This window comes from Prinia subflava, chromosome 12, assembly GCF_021018805.1.
Source record: "Prinia subflava isolate CZ2003 ecotype Zambia chromosome 12, Cam_Psub_1.2, whole genome shotgun sequence".
Taxonomy (NCBI): Eukaryota; Metazoa; Chordata; class Aves; order Passeriformes; family Cisticolidae; genus Prinia; species Prinia subflava.
The window spans coordinates 11,716,992-11,741,531 of record NC_086258.1 but is presented as its reverse complement, the minus strand read 5'-3'; the positions used below and the strand labels follow the sequence as shown (position 1 = coordinate 11,741,531).

The 24,540-nt window shown below is 62.6% G+C and overlaps 2 protein-coding genes across 6 annotated transcripts in view; both read left to right on the top strand.

Annotated features, from left to right (window-relative positions):
- Positions 1 to 7: 7 nt before the first annotated feature.
- On the top strand, positions 8 to 15,844 carry CYTH1 (cytohesin 1). Of its 5 annotated transcripts, none has more exons than XM_063408896.1 (13): positions 8 to 103; positions 8,598 to 8,680; positions 9,397 to 9,461; positions 10,122 to 10,188; positions 10,352 to 10,470; positions 10,774 to 10,854; positions 10,944 to 11,056; positions 11,127 to 11,275; positions 11,372 to 11,484; positions 13,777 to 13,855; positions 13,954 to 14,025; positions 14,352 to 14,506; positions 14,711 to 15,844. In XM_063408896.1, the coding sequence occupies exons 1-13, from the start codon at positions 76 to 78 to the stop codon at positions 14,787 to 14,789; spliced, it is 1,203 nt and encodes a 400-aa protein (XP_063264966.1). In that variant the 5' UTR covers positions 8 to 75; the 3' UTR covers positions 14,790 to 15,844. The 5 variants fall into 5 exon arrangements, with proteins under 5 accessions (XP_063264966.1, XP_063264965.1, XP_063264968.1 ...); XM_063408895.1 differs by lacking the exon at positions 8 to 103 and adding an exon at positions 160 to 3,950 and having other exon boundaries at positions 11,372 to 11,483; positions 13,779 to 13,855; XM_063408898.1 differs by lacking the exon at positions 8 to 103 and adding an exon at positions 4,253 to 6,116 and having other exon boundaries at positions 11,372 to 11,483; positions 13,779 to 13,855.
- Positions 15,845 to 16,981: 1,137 nt separating this feature from the next.
- The window catches only part of DNAH17 (dynein axonemal heavy chain 17), a 33,558-nt gene continuing 25,999 nt past the window's right edge, over positions 16,982 to 24,540 (top strand). Inside the window, exons 1-21 of the mRNA XM_063410101.1 lie at positions 16,982 to 17,378; positions 18,071 to 18,264; positions 18,545 to 18,737; positions 18,829 to 18,928; positions 19,004 to 19,089; positions 19,226 to 19,351; positions 19,603 to 19,758; positions 19,836 to 19,919; positions 20,248 to 20,415; positions 20,669 to 20,785; positions 20,898 to 21,166; positions 21,284 to 21,479; positions 21,580 to 21,726; positions 21,974 to 22,082; positions 22,223 to 22,569; positions 22,695 to 22,838; positions 22,985 to 23,167; positions 23,264 to 23,518; positions 23,626 to 23,795; positions 24,027 to 24,249; positions 24,329 to 24,445. Of these exons, the coding sequence (XP_063266171.1) occupies positions 17,034 to 17,378; positions 18,071 to 18,264; positions 18,545 to 18,737; positions 18,829 to 18,928; positions 19,004 to 19,089; positions 19,226 to 19,351; positions 19,603 to 19,758; positions 19,836 to 19,919; positions 20,248 to 20,415; positions 20,669 to 20,785; positions 20,898 to 21,166; positions 21,284 to 21,479; positions 21,580 to 21,726; positions 21,974 to 22,082; positions 22,223 to 22,569; positions 22,695 to 22,838; positions 22,985 to 23,167; positions 23,264 to 23,518; positions 23,626 to 23,795; positions 24,027 to 24,249; positions 24,329 to 24,445 (3,729 nt within the window). The 5' untranslated portion in view covers positions 16,982 to 17,033. The remainder of the gene's footprint in view (positions 17,379 to 18,070; positions 18,265 to 18,544; positions 18,738 to 18,828; positions 18,929 to 19,003; positions 19,090 to 19,225; positions 19,352 to 19,602; positions 19,759 to 19,835; positions 19,920 to 20,247; positions 20,416 to 20,668; positions 20,786 to 20,897; positions 21,167 to 21,283; positions 21,480 to 21,579; positions 21,727 to 21,973; positions 22,083 to 22,222; positions 22,570 to 22,694; positions 22,839 to 22,984; positions 23,168 to 23,263; positions 23,519 to 23,625; positions 23,796 to 24,026; positions 24,250 to 24,328; positions 24,446 to 24,540) is intronic.

Genomic DNA, 24,540 nt, shown 5'->3' with positions numbered 1-24,540 from the left:
CGCGGTCACGTGGTGCCGGCCGTGGCGGCTGCGGCGCGCTCGTCACGCGGGCGGGGCCGGAGCGGCGGCGCCGGGATGGAGGAGGAGGAGGGCGGCGGCTGCGGTCAGTGCGGGCCGGGGGTGGGCGGGGGGCTCTGGGGCACCCACCTGGCCCGGGACGAGGCGCTGGGGTAGTCCCCGCTCCCCGGCGGGCGGCGGCGACTCTCCCGGGCGGGGCGCGTTTGGGCCGGGCCGCTCCCAGGTGCAGGACCGGGGGCGGTAGCTCCGGGACGGGCGGGGATTTGGCGGCGGCGGGACCTACGCCCGCAAGCGACAGAGCGGCCGCGGCCTTGGCGGCACCGTGCGAGCGGCGGCGGAGGAAGCGCCGGCAGGAACCGGCACCTGGTGGCCGCCGGCAGCGCGGGGGGGCTGCGGGGCCGGCCCGCCTGGGCCCGCGGGCCGCCGGTGCCGCACTGCGAGCTCCGCGGGCCGCCGCACGCCTTCCCACGGCCGCTCGCACTTTGCTCAGGTGCTGCCACGGCACTGCCGAGTCTCGGCTCCGCAGAGCTCAGGGCAGGTTCGCCTCGACGGTGCCTGCTGAATGTCACAACCTCCCCGGTTCGGGAGCTCCCGGCGAGTGCCCTGGACCCGCTCCCAGGGCGGGCCACGGTGGATCGGGGCTTGCAAGGTCTCCTCTCTCATGCCCGTGCATTTTCCTTCCGCTGCCTTTTGCCCTCCGTGCCCGCAGAGCGTTCCCTCCCGGTGCTGAGGACCGGGACCGGGCCGGGAGACCCTGCCTGTGCCTGGTCTCTCCCAGGCGGGTTTCCGTGTGTCAGCAGGTGGTTTTGCCTTGAGCAGGGACGTTGCTGAGGGGAGACTGGAATCTGGGTGAGATGTGAGGCCATGGCCCCAGAGCCGGAGCCGTGCTGGTGACCGTTCTGGGAGCAGCTGGTGCCAGCGAAGTGCCACTGCCGGCAGTGCTGGTTCACGGCCGGTTTCCTGCCCAGCTGTGCGACGCAGGCGATTAGGAGCTGCTGTTCCACCCCAGAAGTGACTGTGCTTGGCTGCGAGGACTCCGCTGTGTAAGATAAGGAAGGTGCCAGCGGCTGCAGCCTGGCTCGGGTGTTGTCAGATACAGCCCATTAGCAGGAGAGCGCTGTGGGGAGCGTTCTGCGAGCAGCGTCTCATTGCTTCCCGGAATCACCTGGAAGACATCCCGGGTCATCTCTCAGCGTTAGAGATGTCCCGCTCATCCCGCCACAGGGAGCGCACGGCCGCCTCCAACCCGCCACTGCTCCTGTGCTGGGGCAGCACAACCCACAGCTGCCCTGAAGCCCTTAAGCTGAGTTGGTTTAGCCAAGGACATTCTGCCGGGGCTGTAGCGGGGTGGGAGCCGACGGGGAGTCTCTTTCTGGTGGGATAGTGCTGACGCCAGTGTCTGCCCCACGGCTCACGGCCTCTCTTCAGCCGTCTGCCTCAGCAGAGAGCAAATCCCAGGGCGAGCAGCTGGCGGCACAGATGTGTGCTCCCCCTGCTCCTGCCAGGGCGTGGGGCTGCACTCCCACCCCCTTCCCAGCATCTCCCCGTGGGGACAGCATCAAGACTGAGCCCATCCCAGACCGGCACTGACCGAGAGCAGTGGTGTGGGTCAAACGCCTCCAGACCGTGGGGCAGAGGTATCCTGGCAAGGAACTGTCCTGGCTGCTCCTGCCTTGCCGAGCTGTAGCACTGGTGAGAGGATGTGGGGAGCACAGTCCTGTCCTGGCACCGTGTCCTAAGCTGGGCCTCATCACGGCTCAGACCTGGCCCCAGGGAGAGGGGGATTGGGCAGTGCTGGTAATCCCGCTGCACCCAAGGGATTACCGCTCACTCCGGCCTGGGATTAAGGGATTTCTCTAAGCGGGGTTGATGCAGCCTCCAGCAAAGCTGCTTGGGCCTGGAGCCCTTGCTGTCTGGGACAGGATGGGTATGCGGTAGCAGGGTGGGCTGTGCAAGGTGTGGGGGATCCCCAAGGAGGGTGGGCTGCCAGGTCTGCAGCAGGATGGCTGAGGGCTTGCTCATCCAGGTAGTCACTGCCCTTCTCGCCACCAGCCTGCAAAGTCCTTTTTTTTGCCAGTGGGTGCTGGCAGCCCTTTGGCACAGGTTTAGCTGTTTTGGAAGCATCCTGGGACCACAGCATGTCCCTGGGCACCAGGGAACACTGCTGGGGGAGCTGCTGCTGATACCCCAGCCCCTTCCCTTGCACAGTGTGTATCAGCCTGGGCAAGTTGCTGACTTGGAGAGCAACTCTTCCACAGAGCTCAGGGATGGACTCCCAGGTCAAAGGCAGAGAGACAGTGCAGGGGTAGCACCAGGCTTGGAGAGCAGAGCCGGGTGCTCAGGCAGAGACAGTTGTCCAGTTCCTCTCCTGAGGTGTTTGGAGCAGAGAACAATGAGCCCTGCATTCATGTCAGGGCTCTAGCTGTGGTTTGTAAGCACCCCACCTCTCTTGGACAGGGGGTAAGGACCAAACCAGGCATCCAGGTCATTCTGTGTGGGAGATGCTACCTGGCTCTGCCTCATGCCAGTCACAGCACCCACGTGCCTGTGCCACACAGGGGTTTCTCCAGATGCCAGTCCAGGCCCAGGCAGGCGCTGGTACAGCACGTGCCCAGCTCAGCCTCCCCTGTGCCCCTGGCTCCCTTCACTTGCCCTTTCACCTCCTGATGATGTGGCAACCACTGCTCTGTCCCCTGGGAAAAGGGAAGTGGTGTTGAAAGCAGAAGGTCAGTCACATCAGCAGTGAGTGCCTGGCTGCCCTCTCAGCCCTGTCAGCTGCACTTCTCCACTGTCTCTCCTCCTCTCTGCAGTCACACTGGGATCAGGGACTGCTCCTGCCTGCCAGGGTGCCCTTCCCCACTGCCCGCCCCAGCTGGGTTCCTGCCTGCCCCACTCAGGTTACTCCTGGCTCAGCACTCCCAGGGGATGCAGGGGCGGGTGAGCAGAGCTGTCGAACTGCTCCTGCCCTGACAGGCCCTGGGGTTTGTTACTCATGGCCGTGCCCTGTGCTCAGGATCGCTCCTGCTTTGAGGAAGGGAGCTGTCAGTCCGGTTTGGGTTTGCTCAATGCCTGTGGGGTTGGAGGGTTGGGAGGGTTGTGCATTTCCCAGCTGCACAGCTGTCCCCCAGCCTGGGATCCCCTGGTTCCTGCTGCAGGAGCCCCGCACACACCAGGGCCGCAGCAGAGGGGCAATACCTCTGGGGCCTGGCTGGGATTGGTGTCTGCTGGTGCTGGCTGAGCGTGTCAGGCTGGGTCAGGGCTGGGACTGGGGCCCTGTGCCCAGGAGCGGGGGCCGTGGGCACCCCCACACTCGCACCGCCGCGCGTCTCCGGGTGCACCTTCCTTCATGCGGCGCTCGTTGCTATGCGACCGCCGGCTCCTGATGCTTAATGCTCTAATACGGAGGGATAAAACCACTCTAAAAATACCCCGCTGCCGGCCCCCCGCAGGGGCAAGGGGGCTGCCGGGGCAGGCAGCCTGGGCAGGGGGGCTGCTGGGAAGTTCTGAAACTCCTCGTCCTCTAAGTGGCTTTGAGCCGCCCGCTGGGGCTCCGGCGGTGGCACGGGCTGGTGTGCCGGTGCGGCGGGGATTGGCTGGGGCTGGCGCGTGGGCTCCTGCGGCTGGAGCTCCCCTACCAGAGCCAGCTCCAGCCAGAACTGGGAGTACTCCGGCTCCCCTGCTTGCACCCTGCCCCACAGTACTGGGGAACTGCCCGAGGTACTGGGCACCTGCCTAGTACCGGAGGGCCCACTGCTCAGCCACACGGACCTGTCTGGCCTCTCTCTGCTTCTGCCTGCCTCTGCCTGTCCCTGCCTTGCCCTCCTGGAGCTGGTGGCATCCTGCGTGGGACCCCCGCAGCATGGGGACAGTCAGCGAGCTCTGCGCCTCCAGTTTCCAGGCATTCCTCTGTCCCTCGGTGGCTGCCAAGGCAGGTAGGCACTGCGTGCCCCCCTCCCCTGTGTGCCGCGGGGTTCCCATCCCCCAGCAGACACAGCGGTGCCCATGGCTCCGGCTCCATATGGCCCTGGCTCCATATGGCTCCTGCTGAAAGCAGCACAGAGTGTCCTCGCCATCTCACTGCCTCCTTCCTCTGCCTGCCTTCCCAAGCTCGGGCCTCTGCAAGCACCGAGCCCCTGCAGGAGGGACAGGCACTGGCCCCCTCGCCTGGCATTGCCCTGCGCTGGAGCTGGTGCCGTGCTGGGGTGGGGGTGTTTGGGAGCCAGCGGTGGTGGCTGGGGGGTCACAGGCATGGCCATGGTGTGTGGTGCCCCAGCCCCTCATACCCTCCCCTGTCCCTTAGGATGTGTGAGCGCTCGGTCGCCCTCATCACAAGAAGTGGCTGTGCCTACAGAGGGGAGGGTGGCACTCTCCAAAGGGAATTCTGTGTGGGAAAGCCCAGCTCCTGCCATGCTGTGGGTGAGCTGAAGGTCAGCCGCCTCTGTGACCTGCTGCTGTCTGCTGGTTCCTGCCCAGCTGTGGGACTGGGGGCTGCGCAGTGGGATGGGGTTGCGGGACCTTCTCGGCCAGTGCTGTGGCTGAGCACCAGTGGGCTCTGCTCCTCTCAAGGCCTGGCACCATAAGCAGTTCTGGGAGCAGGTGAGGTGCCTGCCTGGCTGCATTCCTTGCACATGCACTGTGTCTGTAGACATGGCTGAGCTGCTGCCCACTCAGCCGTGCTGGAGGCTGGGGGTCCGTGCATGGCTCCCATTGGAGCCTTGAGCCACTGGGAGCAAGATATTGGCTGTGGGGGTTCCTTGATGGGCTCTGGGTCAGGGAAGCCAGTTTAATGGGGTGATGGGCAGGGCTGCACAAAAGCAGGAGAGTGTCCTGAGCACAGGGTCCAGCAGCCTAGGAGTGCATGTCCTGGAGCTGCCTGTCCCCAAACCCTTCTGATGCACCTCAGCTGTCAGTGGGGAAGGATGGGGCTGACGCAACCCAGGGTGTGCACATGGCCACCGTGAAAACAGGATGTGGTATGAGGAGACAGGCAGGATGTTTCTGGGGGCCCCACGGGACCCCACCAAGGGCACAGTGGTCGCAGCACTCGCAGCAGCACCAGCAGAGCAGAGACCCTGTGCTCACCCCCGCGGGCTGCCTGCCCCAGGGCTGTTGCCCCTTTGCTGTGGTATAGCGTGGGCCAGCAGCGGGGCTGGCTGCTGCTGCAGCTCAGGGGGCCAAAGGACACCCCGAGCCTTCTGAAGCCCACCCTCCCTGTAGTCCATAGCTGGCATTTTGTGTGCCGTGTCTCCATCTCGTGCTGCTGAGCAGGATTTAGCTGAGTCAAGGCAGCTGAAGCTGATGCGGCCTCTCCAGGCAACTGACGGGGACAGGGATGTGCTGGGGTCGCTGCCACTGCAGCCACGGTCCCACAGCACCTGGACTCACCACACAGGGGTCCTGCACAGGGCAGTGGGGTCCCTACAGACATCCCATAGCAAGGGGGCAAGACAGTGGGGAACAACATCCCGTGGGGACTGGCATGACTCCTAGACCTTCTCCTGATTCCATTCTTGTCCCAGCCAGCTGTGGGAGATGCCATGGAGCCTGTGGAGCGGAGTGGGTGCCAGTGGTGCCTACAGCCAGCACAGGGCCTGGACCTGCAGTGGAGAGGTCTGGCTGAGACAGGGGAGCTGCAGGGCTGGGGCTCTGCTGGTGTGTGGGGGCCCAGCTGGTGGAGGGGAAGGGAGGGGACCCCGGCGCTGCGCCGCGAGCTCGAGATGTGCCGGGGCGAGTGTCCTGGCAGGCCCCGAGGAAGGAAGGGCCGGGCCTGCCTGGCTGCGACCCCAGCACACGGCGTCCACCGGCCCTGAGCCAAGGAGCAGAGCAGGGCCCTGGCGGCCCTTCCCAGCCGGCAGCACAGGAGTTAAGGTGCTCCGGCTGTGGCTCACGGCAGCAGGAACAGGGTGTTGCTGGTGCTGGCTCTCGGCGAGGCCGGGGTGACGCCCAGAAGGCCCAGAGCTCATTGGTACGGGGCCCCTGAGTCACCGCGGAAGCACCGCGGCCGCAGGTGTGCGCACCCAGAGCCCCTGGCAGCCCGGCACGGCCAGCGGGGCCGGGGGAAGGCTTTGGCACGATGGTGCTCAGGGCAGAGGGCAACGGTGAGCCGGGGCACGGGGGCCGGGTGAGGGTGGCTCGGTGTCTGCGCCGCTGCCCTGCCGCCGGCCCTGCTGCCCACGGGCAGCGGGGGAACTCGGGGCGAGGCAGGCAGGGCCCTGTGCCAGGGCTTTGCTTCGGGCGAGGTGCGGAGGGGGCACGTACTGCGATCGACCTGCGATCGACCTGCGATCGACCTGCGATCGAACTGCGATCGACCTGCGATCGTACTGCAATTGACCTGCGATCGACCTGCGATCGAACTGCGATCGCTGCGCGGGGGTGCCGCGGGCCCCGGAGAGCCCAGAGCCCGACACAGAGGGAGAAATCCTGCCGGTGGTCCCTGCTGCCCTAGGGCGGGTTCCTGCTGTGGGAACCCCCAGCTTCCTGTGCTGGTGGGGAGCCCTAACCACGCTGGGATCCTGCGGTGTGGGTCCCTGTGCGACTTCTGTGCCAGGCTGAAGCCGGGGGAAGCGTCTGTTCCAGCTTTCCATCCCCTGGCACTGCTCTGCCTGCAGCCAGGCTCACTGGGGCTCTCCAGGGTAGCTGCTGTGCAGAGCCAGGGAAGGGTTAATGCCGCCTTCCTTCCCTAGAAAAGCTCCTACGTCTGGGGTTTCTCTTCCTCTGGCTGCTGCTGACATGGCTGGGCTGCTTGTCACGAGTGCTCAGCCTCCACCGGGGAGGGACCTTCCGGGGCTCTGGAGCAGCCCTGCCGTCCCTGCTGCCCTGCAGTCTCATCCTGCACCACGCCTATCCCAGGACCCCGGCTGGAGCCCCTGCCCTCTCCCAGGTGGGCAGGAAGAGGCAGAGCTGAGGGCTTGCCTGAGGCCAGCTCCAGCCCTGGCATGAATTTGGCTTTCCCTGGGGCCAGGCCGGGGCCTGGCGGTTGGACAAAAGGGTCCTGCAGCTAGGCAGGAGGGTCCTGCAGTACTTGGAGCAGCGCAGGGATTTGGGGGTTTCTGATGAGCGGGTGTGATGCAGTTCATCCCTCCCACTGTGAACCTGGGCCTGCAGTCCTGGGGGCCTGGCAGTGGGGGGCTGGTGCTGGTGGGAATGGCTGGGGCATGCGGAAGGTGCTGGAATGCATCTGGTACTGTGAGTAACTTTTAACCTGGTGCCATGAGCCGACTTGTCTGGCTCAGGCTTCCTGACGTGGGAGACTGAAAGTACTGGGAAGTGTTGGCGTTGTGTCTGAGGGACGGTGTCGCAAGCCGAGGCGCCTCCGCCTTGGCAACAGGGGATTGTGAAGGAGGAAGCTCATCAGACCCCCGAGCAGAGCCGGGGAAGTGCTGGGCTCAGAGATTCGGGGTGCAGGGTCGCCGTCACCCAGGGAGCTCCCACTGAGGCAGCAGCAGTGCGGGGAGAATCGATGCACAGCTGAGGACAGTGCTGGTCCAAAGGCACACGGTGTCTCTGGAGTCTGGGTGGTGAGTCTGGGCTGGTGGCACACGGGACCTCAGCGGCTCAGGGGGTAACGCTCGGGGCAGGGGAGGATGGTGACAGCCCTACAGACGCCTGTTCCCAGCACCCCAGGCCAGGAGGTGGGGGTGACACAAGAGCTGACCCGGCAGATTCTGCTGCCACCACCCTTGGGGACAGTGCTCTAGAGGGATGGTGTTTTGGTGTCCTTGCAGGTGACCTTGGTACAACACACAGAACCTGCTGGCAGAGGTGGGAGACGTGAGCACAGTAGGAGGGCTGGGAGCACTCCCAAAGGAGCAAGTGACCTTGGGGACGGGAGGGAACAGGAATGGGATACCTTGAGGCAAGGAGGTCACGTGCCGAGGAGCACTAGGAATGTTCCTGGATCAAGGGGACCATGTGGTGGCCCTGGGCATGAGCCTCAGAGGTGGTGTTGGAGAGGGGATATCTGGCTCCCCAAGGTGACAGGAAGGTGTAGATGTCATGGTTTGCAGGTGAGGTCTGTCTGGAGGGTGCACCAGCTCCAGACTGCCACAGAATAATGAATCCACTGTAGAGGGAGCTGCAAGCATGGCCAGGAGCTGGTTTATGTTTGGGGCTGACCTGGTATGTCTGAGAGGCAGGGCTGCAGGTCGGTGTGGAGCCTGTGCTGCAGGGCACAGCAGAGCAGCCCCGACATGGGGAGCGGAATGGGCACCTACACCAGCCCGGCTGGGGTAAAGCACAGTGAAATGGGACAGGGGGGCAGCAGGGCCAGGGCTGGTGGAAGCAGTGCTGGAGGTGATCCAGGGGCCCGTGTTGGTTCTCACTCTGAGGCAGCTGCCGCAGTCTGAAGGAGCAGAGGCCCTGGCTCTCAAATTCTTTTCATGCCATTGGTGCCACTTGGCCTTTGTGTGGGGCTGGGGACACTGCTCGCCAGCCCAGCTCTTGCTGCTACCCAGCACCTCCACGTCCTGCCTCCACCCAGGCCCACAGCTGCTGGCTGGGAGCAGAGGCTGGGCCAGGAGCCTGGTGGCCATGATTCCCAGGACCACACATGCTGACTTGATTGTGTCTCCGCTCAGTGCCCAGTGACCTGACCCCAGAGGAGTGCCAGGAGCTGGAGAACATCCGCCGCCGAAAGCAGGAGCTGCTGGCTGACATACAGGTGTGATGCCAAGGAGCCCACACAATCCCCCTGTCCCAGAGACAGCAGTCTGGGTGGCAGGGGACAGTGTCCCTGCCTGTTTCACTGGCGGGTCCCTGGAGCCCCATCTAGGATCCCTCACGCTGCTGCCCCACAGCTCTTCCTCCGAGGGGCTCTGGGGACAGGGAGAGGGTCCCAGCTGGGATGTGATCCCAGGTGGCAGCCAGCCGGCCCTGCCCTGCCAAAGCAGCCATGCCTTTTCCTGTACCCTGCAGAGCTCCCGGCTGTGCCACTCTGTGCCAGCCCTGCCTGGCACAGGCAGGGACCATGTCTCTGGGCCAGGCCACTGCCCTGGCAAGTGCCTGTGAGGTCGAGGCTCATCTGGGACACTGTCAGTCGTGTCCCCGATTAAGGCAGCAGAGGCTAATTACTGCCATATGCTGGGCATGATCTGAAGGGATTAGGGGTAATTTTGTTAACCTCCGAATCTCTTCCTTCCTGCATGCTGGGAGCGTGGCAGTGCTGCAGGGATTAGCAGCGGGGGGCAGCCCGCCCTACTGCCAGTGCCCTCTGAGCTGGTTCAGCCTCTGGGCAGCACCTGGGGCTGGGGGGAAGAAGGGGGGGAAGGAAGGAGGGGCTGAGGGGCCTCTTGGGGGAGTGGGGCTGTCTCCAGGGCTGGGGGCTGGAGGGTTTGTAGGGGAGGCACGTCCTTGTCTCAGTGCCCCCTCTCCCCACAGCGCCTGAAGGATGAGATAGCAGAAGTGACGAATGAGATCGAGAACCTGGGCTCCACGGAGGAGAGGTGAGTCCCCAGCACCATGGAGCCCCCCATGGGCTTGCCCATGCTGCGTGGGAGCCGAGGGCAGCTGAGCCCTGGCCCACAAGTGCTGGTGTGAGCAGTTTTCCCAGGCGCTCTGAGCTCCTGGGAGGGGGATCCCAGGCTGATCTGCTGCTCCCAGGTCTATTTTTCCAAGCCCCAGCCCCTCTGTCTGGCCACAGCCACTGGCAGGCTTTGTTATTCTGAGCTGGTGCAGTCAGTGCCAGCCAGGATTAGGGGGGTCCCGGCAGCCAGTGGGAGCCGACTCCCACATCATTCCCAATTACCCACCGAGGCATGAGGACTGTCCCCTTCTGCCAGCCCCGCTCTCTCCCCAGAGCCCTGCCACAGCCGGCTTGCCCAAGCCTCCCCGTGTGTGGGTGACCTGACAGGTGCTGTGCCTGCCCCCTCTCTGCTCAGGGTGGCCCCAAGGACGCGGTGCAGCAGCTCTGCTCTGTTCCGGGGCCTGGCAGGCGTGGGGCACACACAGAGCAGTGTGTTGTTGGCTTTGCCCTGCGTGGGTCCAGCATGGAGGGCCTGGGTCCCCGCGGTCCAGGCTGACCCTCCCCACCGTGCACTGCCCCAGGGGCTGCACAGAGGCGGTGGGGCCCTGCCAGGTGCTCAGAGCTGCTTCATGCCTTGCAGGAAAAACATGCAGAGGAACAAGCAGGTGGCCATGGGCAGGAAGAAGTTCAACATGGATCCCAAGAAGGTACTGTGGGATGGGGAGCAGGGCTGGTTACCTGTCTCTGGGGGTGTGCACGGCTCTGCCACCTTGCAGTCCAGGTTCCTGGGGCTGGGCAGAGCCAGCAGCCAGGGCAGAGGCTGGCAGGGGCAGCCACAGACCCTCAAGTATCTCTCTTGCACCCCTCCAGGGCATCCAGTTCCTGATTGAGAACGACCTGCTGAAGAACACATGTGAGGACATTGCTCAGTTCCTGTACAAGGGAGAGGGCCTCAACAAGACAGCCATCGGCGACTACTTGGGCGAGAGGTGTGCTGGGCTTGGGTTTCCTGGGGCTGGTCTGGGCTCCTGCCACCTGAGAGATGGGACACTGCAGCTCTGAGCTCACAGGACAGCTGACTGGGGTACCTGGGGTGCTGGGGGTATTCAGTTCGTGGCTGGCACTTGCAAGTGGCTGATTTGTGGAGACCAGACCAGAGATCAAGCAGGGGGTAGCTGCAGCTTTCCCCCACGAATGAATAGAGTCTGGAGAAGGGCAGGGACAGTGGAGCCACTTAGTAGTCACAGGATTGCTGATCATGCATCCCTCGTGCTCTGGCTTTGTTCCCGCAGGGATGAGTTCAACATCCAAGTCCTGCATGCCTTTGTGGAGCTGCATGAATTCACCGACCTCAACCTTGTGCAGGCCCTGCGGTGAGTAAGGGCCGGGAGCTGAGCGTGGCCCGTGAGGGTGGTGGGGCCCATGGAGCCCCCAAATCAGCACCACAACTCGTTCTCCACAGGCAGTTCCTGTGGAGCTTCCGGCTGCCGGGGGAGGCACAGAAGATTGACCGGATGATGGAGGCTTTTGCCCAGCGGTACTGCCAGTGCAACCCCGGTGTCTTCCAGTCCACAGGTGAGGGCCTGTCCCAGAGTGCCTCCCCGGCATCCTGCCCCGCAGCTGACTTTCCCCTCTGCCCCTGCAGACACCTGCTACGTGCTGTCCTTCGCCATCATCATGCTGAACACGAGCCTGCACAATCCCAACGTGAAGGACAAGCCCACGGCAGAGCGGTTCATCGCCATGAACCGCGGCATCAACGACGGCGGGGACCTGCCTGAGGAGCTGCTCCAGGTGAGGCCCAGGGCCAGGCTGCAAAGCTGGCCCAGAGCAGGGCCCACCATGGGGCTCCAGGGCAAAGCAGAGCTGATTTCCATGTCATTGTACCAGAATCTGTATGAGAGCATCAAGAATGAGCCTTTCAAAATCCCTGAGGATGATGGCAATGACCTCACCCACACCTTCTTCAACCCCGACCGGGAGGGCTGGCTCCTGAAGCTTGGTGAGTGCCAGCAGCAAGGGAGGGCAGGCTGTCACCAGGGTGCAATGCCCCTGAGGTTCCCACACTTCTCCTGCTGGCCTGGCTCTTCAGAGCACGAGGAGGCTGCAGAGACAGGCACAGCCTTCATGGGAGAGGCATCTGTACATCCAGCCCTCCATCTCGGCTGGGCAGCAGGAGCAGACTCAGAGCTGATGAGGCCCTGCAGAGGGCTGGGTGGGTGTCCTGGGGGATTCGGCCTCTAGGCTGGGCAAGCCCCTGGGTGCAGAGCTGGTACCAGGGTCTGGAGTCAGCACAGAGACCTCGAGGCCCTTCAGGTCACCGAGCCACAGCAGGATGTGTCGGAGCAGGGCCCCGGGGACAAGCGGCGAGCTGCCCCAGGCTGCGTGCGTCCCCCTCCATACCACAGACAAGCCCCTGCCTCACCTCCCCACGGCATTATCACCTCGCATCCCAGCTCCACATGCAGGCAGCATGCATGGCATCCCTGCTGCACCGCCCGGCTCCGCAGCCGGAGCCCTCCGCGCCCTGGCTCCTGTGGCTTCTCTTCTTGGCACCTCTGGGGAATCCTCTGCCCGGGTTTGCGAGGGGGAATGGGTGTTGGCAGGATCGGGGTCCAGGGGGGCATTTCCCCAGGGTTCTGGCTGGGGTCAGAATGCTCATACATGGCCAACCCCTTGGGAGGGGAGAGCAAGAGCTGCCTGCTCCCTGCCCTGGGCTGGGGGCACACAGGGCAGCCCCAGGCTCTCCCGTGCCTGGTTGGAGGGGCCCTGTGCACTCAGGTTCGGGTTGGCACCACCAGTAGGGTGGTGAAGAGGCAGCAAAGTGGCCACGGACCCCAGCTGTCTTGAGGGGCAGGGAAGGACACTGCTGGTCAGCCCATGGGGTGGAGGGAGCCCGGCCCTGTCCCCAGCAGCCAAGGAGCCCCATCCCACAGAGCCACAGTGAGCCAGGGCAGTCAGGTCCCCATGGCCCTGCCGCTGGCCCAACCCCTCACAGCTTCCCTGCTGCAGCCCAGCCCCACTGACCTGCAGGGCAAGGGGGGGGGCTTTGGGGTTCCTCTTTTTATTTTTTTTCCCTTTTTTTTTTTAATTTTCTTTTCTCCCTCATTTATATGTTTCCATGATTTTGGCTCTTCCTTTCCTTGCCCCCAACTCCAGGAGGTACGTACCCCTCTTCCCTGCTCTGCTCACACTGCTGGGGCTTCGTTTCCTTTGCGTTTTTAATTGCTGGTGATGAGTCTCATTGCTGCTGCTGTTGCTGCTAACCCCACATGCCCGGGGACCTCGCCTGCTGCAGGACAGCCCCTCTCCACCGCCAGGCAGGGATGTGGGGTGCTGGCTGTCAGTGCCGCATGTTCCCCAAGGCCTGCAGCCTCATCTGTCACCCCGGGGGAGGACGGGGCCACAGTGGCACCTTGCCACCCGCCCGGCTGTGCTCACCATGTCTGCAGACAGCTCAGCCTGGCCTATGGGTCTTTGCCTCCGGTGACACAAGGGATGGGGACAGGTTTGGGGTCTCCGTGGGAGGGCCCCCAGCCTGTGCACGGGTGGTTAGGGCATGCCAAATGGCTGCAGCTGGATGGGAGCAGGAAGGACCTGTCTGTGTGGTGCCCTGTGCAGTGCTAAGTGCTCACAGCAGTCCCCATGAGGCGCCAGTGCCCGCACCCCAAGGCGTTGGGGAGCATTGGTGCTGTCCCTCAGAACTGCTCTGGGGAAGGGACAGGGGTGGGCTGCCAGCTGGCACAGGGGAGCAGGGGCCAGAGGCCTTCCTGGCAGGGGAAGGAGATGAGAGGACCCCCAGCGTACACTGTGGCTCCTTGTTTCCATGCCGGATCCAGCCTGCAGGGGTGGGTGCTCGTCCTGCATTCAGCACTGCTGCGGTGGCTGTGATGGAGGGGAGCTGGGCCCGGGAGGGACCAGCTTCTCCCGCTGTGCTGGCAGCTGCGGAGCTCGGCCACGGCCTCGGGTCCTGCCTCGCTCGGGGTCCAGGACAAGTGGGACCATGGTCAGTGTGGACAGAAAGTGCCTGTGTCCTCCCAGGGAGCTGCCTGGCCGCAGTTTCCTCCAGCTGGGCTGTGTGTGGGTGGGCACTCCGAGCCCGGCAGTCCCGCCCTCGCCTCCATCCTCATCGTGCGCTTCCTGCTCTGGCTCGGTGCGGGGCGCGCTGCCTGCTGCTGCTGCCGCCGCTGCCTGGCTCTGCTTGGCTGTGTGTGTGCGCCGGGCCCGTGCTGCTGGAGCCCCTGTGTGCCCCGCCGTGCTCCGCAGCGCCGTGCCCGACTGTCCCCTCTGCTCCCAGGAGGCAGGGTGAAGACGTGGAAGCGGCGCTGGTTCATCCTGACTGACAACTGCCTTTACTACTTCGAGTACACAACGGTGAGTGGGCTCTGTGCAGGGTGGGCTGAGCTGGGGCAGGGAAGGGGCTGGGCTGGGGCTGTCCGCCCCACGGCTAAACCTCTGCTTGGCTGCACCAGGACAAGGAGCCCCGTGGCATCATCCCCCTGGAGAACCTGAGCATCCGTGAGGTGGAGGACTCGAAGAAGCCCGTGAGTGCTGCGGCAATGTCCTCTGGGGTTTGGGGGCAGCTTTGGCTTGGGCAGGAAAAGCTGAGAGGTGTTGCAGCACCCTGAGATGTCCCCAGGAGAGGCAGGGGGCCCCAGAGCGGTCACTGCCTTCACCATCAAAGTGGCTGAGTGCAGACCTGGGGCTGCATGGGGCACATGCAGGGCCAGGGAGTGACAGTCAGTGTGTGTCTGTCCCTCTCTGCCATGCTGGGGTGGCTGTGCCAGGGGTGTGTGGCTCTGCTTTTTCCCTCCCAGTCTGGGGCCCCTTTGGAAGTGGGGCCTGCCTCTGAGCAGTCTCTCCCTCCCAGAACTGCTTTGAGCTCTACATTCCTGACAACAAGGACCAGGTGATCAAGGCCTGCAAGACAGAGGCGGATGGGCGTGTGGTGGAGGGGAACCACACTGTGTACCGCATCTCTGCCCCCACACCTGAGGAGAAGGAGGAGTGGATCAAGTGCATCAAGTGAGTACTTGGAGGAGCACGTGGGGCCACAGCAGGGACCTGCCTGCTGTCCTCAAAGGGGACAGTGCTTCCCAGGGCATCCTGCAAGGATGGGTGAAGAAAACTTCCCCAGGTGTCTAAAGGAACCTGCCCAAGGCCAGGCCAGGCAGGTCGCACCCATCACTGCAGCAGTTTGGCCTGACCCAGCCCTTGTTCCCCTGCCAGGGCTGCCATCAGCCGGGACCCCTTCTACGAGATGCTGGCTGCCAGGAAGAAGAAGGTCTCCTCCACCAAGAGGCACTAGCAGCCAGACTGGCCCTGTGAGGCCAGCGTGCCCCTGTAGCAGCCCAAGTGTCCCCCTGTCACAGGGGCATGTGGGGCAGGGGCCACGCTGCAGGCTGGCCCTCGAGGCCCAGGGCCCAGCTTCAGCTTAGCCATTTCTTTACTGTGGGGGGAGGGAAGGGGCACGGGCATCCCAGTGACTCTGGCCCCCCATCACTGCCTCATCGCCGGACAGCATCTTCACAGGCTCAAGCTGGAACACAGCACCCTGAGAGCCCTGGCCTCAGCACCACGGCCCCCTTCCCTGCCTCTGACCCCCAGGAAGCCTGTGGCCACATGGCTGGGACCCCCTGCATCCGTGTTCAGACGTTCTTGGGGTGTTCCGTCAGGAGGGGGAGCAGCTGTTGGTGAGCAGCTGGTGGGTTTGGGGTGCCACAGGTGCAGGGTGTCAGCCCCAGGGGCCCCTGCAGAGGTACAGCTCCCAGCCCTCGTTGTAGCGGGCCTGGGTCTGTCCTAGGTGTCCCCACGCTGCTGCCTTGGACCCTCACAGCCAGCCCCTGCACTGGAATGGTCCCCACAGACAGAGGAGGGACAAAGGGCAGGGACTGTTGATGAGCAATGGTGCCACACAGGGCAGAGATGTGCCCTCACCCAGCTGTGGGAGTTGTGGCTTGGGTGTGGCAGCTCTGGATGGCATTGCCCCAGCACATCCCTGTGTCATGGCCCTTGTGCCAGGGTGCCGTGGTGGGACATGCCCACAGCTGGAACCTGCCCTCGGGATGGCTGCTGGTGGGGGTCTCTGGCTCACAATCGCCTGTGTCTTGTCCTGTCCCCATCCCATGCACGGTCTGGAGGTGCCTGGATCAGTATTAGTCTATTTATCAGAGGTGTAAATACTCCTGTATAGTTTTCTCCTTGTAGATTATTTTGTATGTAGGTGGTTCAGTGCAGAGGCCTCACAGGAGTGAGGTGGGGGGGCAGGATTTTTTATTCTAACCTTTTTTTTTTTTTTTTTAATTTGCCATGGCCTTGTGAACTAGTGGTGAAGATCAGCAACAAATAAATACTTGCACCACGCTTCTCTTGACTGCCTGTGCTCTGTGCTGCTTGAGGTGGGCAAGAGTCCCCTGCCACTGTCAGCCCTTGTTCTGTGCCCAGCCTTGGACTGGGCTCATGCTCCTCCCTGTCCGATGTGCTGGGGGTGTTTAGGAGCTTTGTGCCTTCACCAGCTGCCCCTGGAAGAGGCCACTGGGACAGTGCCTGGGGTACCTCACTGCAGAACACAGGGTGGCTGTTCCGGGCTGGGACAACCCTTGGTCCTGCGTCCTGAGGGCCCCGGGCTTGGCTGGGCAGAGGTGTGGTTACCCCCTGCAGTGGCATTCAGAGCACTGGGGACAGTGGGGGTGTGGGGTACCCCCAGGTACCCGGACCTGCAGCGGGACTGGGGGTTCACACCCACCTGCTGCCAGGTGTGGATGGGATCAAAGCCAAGCTGGGGCCGAGGGCAAGCTGAGAGCACCAAGCCTGTGCCAGCTGTGCTGGTGCCATCAGAGCTGTGGGGGGTTGTCCAGTCATACACGCTTGTGCCATGGGGGGATCTGCCAGAGCTTTCCCTGCTGCAGTCCCTGCCCGTGCTGTGCCTCGGATGGGGCAGCCTTTGGCACTGCAGCCTGAGTCTGGCCAGCGTGGGTGAACAGCCCTTGCTGAGGGAGGGGGACAGTGTGGGGTGTGCAGGGGGAAGGGCAGCCCTGCCGTTGGGCTGGTGCCGTTGGGCTGGTGCCAGGGTCGTTGGGCTGGTGCCGGGGTCGGTTGGGCACAGGCTGTCGGTTGAACTGCTGGGTGCAGACAGTGCCTGGAGGCTGCTGCAGGGCTGAGGAGTGCGACACAGAAGCAGCAGAGCCAGGTAAGATTGGGGTGAGCCAGGGCAGCAATGGGGCCAGGCAGGGATGGAGCAGGTCAGGGGACAATAGGGGTAGGTGGTGATGGGGCCAGTCAGGGATGGACAGGGCAGAGGGTGACAGGGCCTGTGGTGACAGGCCAGGCAGTGATGGGGTAGGCTTGTGGCCATTGGGACCAGGCAGGGATGGACTGGCAGCTTCCCCTAAGACTGCACGTGCAGAGGGAAGGCTGAGGGCAGTGGAGGGGTGGGCTGGGCAGTGTCAGGAGGTCAGGGTGTGGGGTCTGCACAGCCCCTGACTGAGCGGGGTTTTGCCCACTGGACCACCCTAGGTGCTGGGGAGCTGCATCCGAGCCCGGTGCTGGCACAATGTCAGCCCCACAGGACGAGCGGTTCGAGCTCCTCGAGAGCTTGGCCACGGCGCTGCTGCGGGTCCGGCCGGACAAGTGGGCCAAGTTTGTGGCCAGTGAGGAGACTGCAGTCATGCTGGACAAGTTCTTCAAGCAGCCAGAAATGCTGGAGCTGGTGCTGGGGCTGAACCCTGCTGGGGAGATCCTGCCCACTACCTCCTTCCCACCTGCCCTAAAGGGCAAGGGAATATACTGTGTGAAGAAGAAGGGGGAGAGCATCACTGGGGAGAACTGTCGGACTGGCCTGCTGGTGGGAGACATCAGCCACTCACCCGTGGAGCAGCTCATCACCGTTCTGCAGGAGGTGGGTTGCCCATGCAGGCACAGGCTTGGGGCGAGCAGGGTGAGCTGAGCTCCCTGGGTACACTGCTGCACTGGGACCCCTGCTCTGGGCTGCAGTAGCCAAATTTCTGGGTGGCCTCCAAAATAAACTAAAATTCACAAAAGAAAAGGCCCTTGCCCTGACCCTGCACTGGCTCCCATCCTATGCTGAATAAGCCCCACAAGGGCAAGAGCTGGTTGAAGGTCACCAACCCGATTTTCTTCTGGCCCCAACAGGATCACTTCCTCCCTGCAATTTTAGAAACACATAATAATGCTCACTTACCTCCACCTTGCAGCTGGGAAATGTCTAAGTGGATTTCTCTCAAACTTCCCATAAATATGCCTGCTGCCAGTCCAGAGCACCCAAAAGCTACATCAGCTCCAGGAGCCCTCACTATTCCCCCTCACTGCTGGGGGCTTTGGCTTGTGTGCCAGCTCCTCACTCTGCTAGATGCATTCACTGTGCCAGTTCCAGCACTTCCCAGACCATGAGAGCTGGAAACCCAGGGCAAGGTGTCTTTTGGGCACCCTGATGAGATAAATATCAGCCAAACCTATCCGTGGCCAACAGAGCTGTGACTGCACTGACTGTGCTTCAGTGGGCACTGGGGTGCCCTCTGCCCTGTGTACAGGGGGCCGTGAGCAAGTGCCTGACCTAGCCCTGTCTTACAGATTGTGTCCCCTCTGCTCCTGAGCGAGGATGAGGGGGCAGGCTGGCCCAGGATTGTGATGGAGGACATCGTGCAAAAGACTCATCACCTGCAGAACAAGATATTCTTGATGAACGGGAAGATACGGGGAAAGCCACTGCTCCCACTGCCCGAGCACCTGGTCAGCTGGGAGGACTCAGGCGCCACCCTGGACTGGTGGGTGCTGCTGGCACCACTGGGTGCCAGAAAAGCCTGGCAAGGGCCCAGAAGAGCATAAATAGCTCAGGGAGGGATGGGAACTGGGACATTGGCTCAGTCCCTGCACAGCTGTGGGCACAGCCATCCCCTGCAGCAAACAATGTTTGAGGAGTTCATGCCAGGCATCTGCACTGGCAGAGATGGTCACAAGCAGGTGTGATGGGCTTCCCTAGGGCTGTCTGGGCTTCTCCTGGGGCAGTTCAGGGCTCCCAGGGGGCATAACCCATCTGCCTTTCAGCCTGGTGGGGCCCATAGACGGTGCAGTGCTGCACTCCATCGAGACCGTCATCGTCGAGTGGTTCCAGCAGGTTGATGAGATCTTTGGCCAGGACCCAGCGCAGCAACTGCTGGAGGGGCTGCACCCCCTGCCCAGGGTCGAGTTTGATTTCTGGCAGACCAGGATGACCAAGCTGGAGTGGATCAATGAGCAGGTACTGTCTCACCCACGGTGGCCACATGTCCTCATGCTGAGCTGCCCACGATGAGCTGTCCATGCTGATCCTGACGCCTCTTCCCTGCCAGCTGCTCTCACCCCAAGTGACAGTGCTGATCAAGACGCTGGAAAAGGCTGACAGCTGCTACTTGCCATCGTTGCAGAACATGCTGAGGGGCGTCACTGGTGGTGAGGTCCCATGACAATGGTGGCTCTCTCCAACAAGGTGCCCTCATCCCAACACAGACTTTCTCCATGTCCTAGGCCTGGAGGAAGCCAGTGATGTCAGCCTCCACCTGCAACCGCTGCAGGCGCTGCTGGAGGAGATGGAGCAAGCAGATTACTCCCAGGTAAGTGATATATGGCAAAATAACCAGGCACAGCCTGGTGGCCTCATCTGTGCAGCAGCAAAGCCCCAGAGGCTTCAGGGGGGACACATCCCCCTGGCTCTGCCACAGACCCCCTGACGAGGCTCTGCTCCTGCAGCTGAAGCCCTTCGTGCCCAAGGTGCTCTGCACTGTCTGCCTGCTCCGGGCTCACTGCGTGCACTACCATTCGCCTGCCCACATAGCCCGTATCCTGCAGGAGATCTGCAACTTCTTCATCAGCCTGGTACAGCCCCAGGGCCAGCACTGACCCACCCCTGTCCCCTCCAGTTGCCTCTCTGGGGCAGACATGGAGAGTCCAGTCACGGTGATGCAGCGACACCCTAGACACGGGAACAGCAGAGCCCCCCATAGGGCTGGGGAGAGTCTGGGGCAGGCACAGGCTGAAGGCAACCACCAGCAAGTCTGTGGGGGTGAAAGGGGCAGGAGGAGCCTCCACATCCTCCTGACAACGGCCTCTGTCTGTGTCTGTCCCAGACAAATAAATTCCTGAACCCGGAGGACATGCTGAAGGGGCTGCAGGGAGAACCCCACGAGACCTTGGAGGGACTCAAATTAGCCATCTCCACCACGGAGAAGTTCTTCCAGTCCTACAGCACTTACTGCTCTGACCTAATGCCCACATTGTTCCCGGTGGGTGCAGGGATGGTGCAGGAACATCTGAGCCCCCGCACACCAGCACCAGACTGACAGCCCCTCTCCCCTCGCAGAGGCAGCCACAGCTCTGGGAGTTTCCCCCCACACAGATGTTTGGGAGGATGGACGCTTTCTTGCACAGGCTTCAGACCATCAAGGTGACAGCACAGCTTTCAGGGCACAGTGCAGCCTCAGCCAGGATCCCCTGCCCTGGGGATCCCAGGGTGGGAGTGGCACAGGGTGAACTCGCTGCAGCCTGGGGCGGGCTGGGGCCGCTGGGACATCCCTGGAGTTGAGTGGCACCGTTCCCAGCAGTGTCCCCCCAGGGCAGGATGGGCACACCCCAGCCAGGCTGGGAGCACTGCTGTGGGGATGCTCCTCAGGACTGCTGAGCTGGCAGGATGCAGCCCTGTGCTGGTGCTGCAGCTCCTGCACCTGCAGCCTGGGACAGGGGAAGCCACGTAAAAGGGGATTTCTGCTCGGCAGGAGCTGTTCCAGGCCGCCATCGACTTCCAGAGGCTGGAGAAGATGGTGCTGGGAGGGGTGCGAGGAAACTTCCTTGGGAGCTGGGTGTTGCAGATCTCCGAGGAGATCTGTGAAGCCACCAAAGCTTTTGCTGAATGCAAATATGATCCTTTGGATCCTGATGAAGAGGTGAGCAGATGCTAGAGTAGAAATGTAATGGATACCGGAATGGAGGTGTTAACATTGGCTAAGTGAAAAGAAAAAAACTCTTGTGAGAAGATGCTGCAGAGGGACACGTGGGACTGTCCCCCAGCAGCACAGGGCTGGGTCTGGAGCAGGTCATGGGGCTCTGGACCCTCTGGGTTCAGCAAATCCTTCTGAAGGATTTGGGAAGGAGGCATAGGGGCTGTGCCACTTTAAACCATTTTGCTCTCAATGGCAGCAATGGAACAAAGACTTTGCAGAGTTCCAGAAGAAGGTTGAGGATGCAAACAAGCAGCTGGCTGCCATCTTCTGCCAGGGCTTTGATGACTGTAACCGCCTGACAGCTGCTGTGAAGGTACCTGTGCCCAGCTCAGCAGCCTGGCACGCTCCCATGGGAACTGGGGGTCTCGCCCATCCTGGGACTGCTCCAGGGCGCAGGAGCCAGCACCTGCCTCTCTCTCCTGCAGCTGGTGCACATGTTTGCCTCTGTGCTGGAGCAACCCCTGATCAAGGCTGAGGCTTCCCCCTGCTACGTGGCCCTGCTGGGAATGTTCGAGGCTGAGCTGGAGAGCGTGAAGACGCTGTATGACACCCGGTTCGTGTCCCCACCGCCCCCCGGCGGGGCCCCAGCCATCCACAAGAACATGCCACCCGCGGCCGGGCAGCTGAAGTGGTCTCTGGAGCTGCAGCAGCGGCTGGAGGGGCCACACAAGGACTTGCTGGCCATCAACCACCCGTAGGTGCAGGTCCCCTGTCATCCCACAGGGACACAGGGCAGCCGTGGGGCAGGATCCGGCCTGGAGCGGGTCCCCTCCCACGTCCTGCTGCAGCAGCTTTATTGTGGCTCTGACAGGGCCTTGGTGAGCACTGAGGCTGAGCTGGTGTACAGGAAGTACGAGGAAATGATGGGGCTGCTGCAGTCTCACAACAAGAGGATCTACGAGGAGTGGGCAAGCGGACCTGGCAAGGACTGTCACTTCAGCCTGGAGCAGCCCCTGCTCCAGAGGGACCCTGAGTCTGGCCTCCTCAGAGTGAATTTCAGCAAAAAGGTGGGTGCTGGCATGGGCAACACCAGCACCCCCTCGCCTCGGGGCTGCCTGAGCTGAGGGGGTGCTGCTAACGACCCCTCCCGCCTGTGGTGTCTCGCAGCTCTCTGCCGTCCTGCGGGAGGTGAAGTACATGAAGATCCAGCAGCAGCAGGACATCCCAAGCAACGCTGAGAGCCTCTTTGCCCAAAACGAAACTTTTCAAAATATAGGGGACAACTTGGAGCTCATCGTGGGCTGGTACAATGAGGCAGGTTCTGAAGGGGAGACAACACAGATGCTTTTCCAGGCTGAAACGGAGTGAGGAGGGTTGGGTACCATAGGCACATCACCTCAGGTCCCTGCCCATCCTGTGGCTAAGCCAAGCCATGGCTGCTGCTGCCCACCTCCTGTTCCCCAACACTGTTTTGGTGGGGTGGGGACCCTGTTCCCTGATGCTCAGTGGGGACACGTTGGCTCAGGGGAAGCAGCACTCACCTGTGGGTGTGTTGGCTCAGGTGAAGCAGCAGCTGATGCCAGTGGAGCAGCTGCTGCTGACAAGTGAGCTGGAGGCCCTGGACACCAGTCTGGCCCCTGCTGAGCAGACTCTGTTCTGGAACCATGAAAGTACGAACCCCCACCTTGGCCATCCAGGGCTGGGGATCCTCCTTGTGCATTTTGGGGGTCCCTGGTCCCCAGCACAAACCGACCTCCCACTGCCCTGGGGATGTCTCCACAATGTGCTCATGTGCCCATTTTCCTCCCAGGTGTCATGGAATACATCCAGGAGATGAGGAAGACCCTGCATGACCTGCAGCAACGGGTCCAGAGAGCGAAGCTGAACCTGAAGAACATCACCCAGCTGATGGAGGTAATGTTTGCTGGCACTTCACAAGCATCTTTCTGGGACACATCTAGCCAGGATTGTTCTTTCCCTGGCTCAGCAGAGCAGCGCTGTTCACTCTCCCTGCAGGACTGTTCAGCCACTCCCTTGCTTGGAAGAAAGGACAACAAGGAAACCGCACTTCTGGACCTTGACGGGAAAGAAAACGCCTTAGCTCAGCGCCGTGCTCTCATCGAGAGTACGGGCGAGAAGATCCAGGGGATGGTGAAGGTGAGACACAGCCCCGGAGCATTGGATGGCTCACAGGGACACGAGGAAGGACTTGAAGCAATGTCAGGAGCCGGTGCCTTTGCTGGGTGTTCACTGACAAACACCAGCTGGTTTTCTCGTGGCAGGAGAACGCAGATCTGTTTAAGGCTGACCTGTCCTCGCAGATATGGCTGGACTATGTGCAATACATAGACAAAATCGTGCTGGATGAGCTCGGCGCACTCGTTCACAAATCCCTGCAGCTGCTGCTCACCAACATGGACCCTGACGTAGGTCCCGGTGTCCTGGCAGGGGGTGTCCCTGTGCTGGGCTCAGGGTGTCCCACCGCTCCCCGTCACTCTGGTCAGTGGCCAGACGTGACTGTCCCTGCAGCTGCAGGGCTGTGGGAGCCCTCAGAGGCACTGCCCTGTTTCAGGCCCAGGTGTCGCCGCTGTTCGAGGTGCAGATGGAGCTGTCCGAGGACCGGGTGCAGTACCAGCCCTCCCTGGAGGCGGGGATCGGCGACAGCTTCCTGGTGCTGGTGGAGGGGCTGCTGGGGGAGATGGAGGGGGTGGCGTCCTCCATGCCCCGGCTGCTGGAGGGCGCGATCAGCTACAAGGTGAGTTCCTCACAGGCGGCAGCTCCCAGCTCAGCAGGAGGGGGTGAGGGTGGCCGGTGTCCCCAGCCGGTCCCCGAGCTCTGCCTGTCCCTTCAGAGTGAGCTGGAGGAGCAGGCGGATCTCCTGAGGATGCAAGAGAAGCTGATGTCACTGGTGGTCAGCACCATGGCGGAAGGTGAAGAATTCAGTGCCAGCTTTGAGGAGCACTCCAACCTGTGGCAGGAGAGCCCCGAGGAGTTCTTGCATCGCTTCCTCACCTTGGGCAGTGGCCAAGGAGAGGAGGAGGCAGAGCCACCGCCAGGGAAGCCCTTGGCACCTGGGATACCACCCCTGCAGCTCTTTCAAGAGGAGGTGTGGGATGGGTGCCTTGAGATGTGCTGGGTGCTTGGGGTGCCCTAGAGGACACTGGGTGCCCAGGGAGGTGCCAGCCACAGACTATGACCCATTCTTGTCCCCAGATCGATGCACTCGAGGCACTGCATGAAGAGCTGTCAGAGTTTGAGGAAACCAAGGTGTTTGGGGGGTGGCTGCAGAGCGACTGCCGCCCCTTCAAGAAGGCGCTGCTGGCTGCCATCAAGGGCCAGAGCCTGGCACTCCGGAACTTCCTCACCAGCCACGTCACCCGCAGGTACAGCCTGGTCAGCCCTGCTGTGGGCACGGGTGCTCCCAGGGACTGAAGCCCAGACAGGCTGTGGCACAGGCTGTGTGCCAGGGCAGGGCAGACCCAGGGAGACAGCCCTGAAAGTGCAGGTTCCAGGAAGGTTCCAGGCACCTTCAGGCGTGGATTTCTGGAGGGTCATGCCCTGCAGAGGGAGCCCCAAGCCCCAGGGACGCCTGGTGAGCATCATTGTCCTCTCAGTCTCCAGGAGCTGCAGGATTTCCTCAAAGAGTCCACTGCCAGCTTGAGCAAACCTCTGGAGGAGGGAGACTATGAGGGACTGGTGGCGGTGATGGGGCACCTGACGAAGGCCAAGGAGAGGCAGGAGGCGACTGATGCCATGTTTGAGCCCTTGAAGGAGACAGTGGCGCTGCTCAAGGCTTACGGGGACAAGATGCCAGAGGAGATCCACCTGCAGCTCCAGGTAGACTGCTTAGGGTATGAGGGGCTGGGCAGGGCCTTACTGGGGCCAGGCTGGTGACCCCACATGGTGTCCACTGCAGAAACTGCCCGAGGACTGGGAGAACAACAAGAGGCTGTGCCTGCGCGTGGCGGATAACGCAGCACCCCTGCAAGCCGCCGAGGCCGCCATCCTCCGCAAGAAGTGCCAGGACTTCGAGGTGCCTGCCGGGGGCTGCGGGCAGGGGCGGCTCCTGGGAACCCTCAGGGGGCTCTGCTGCTCTTCACAACTGCCGGATCCTGGCTGCCCTCACCA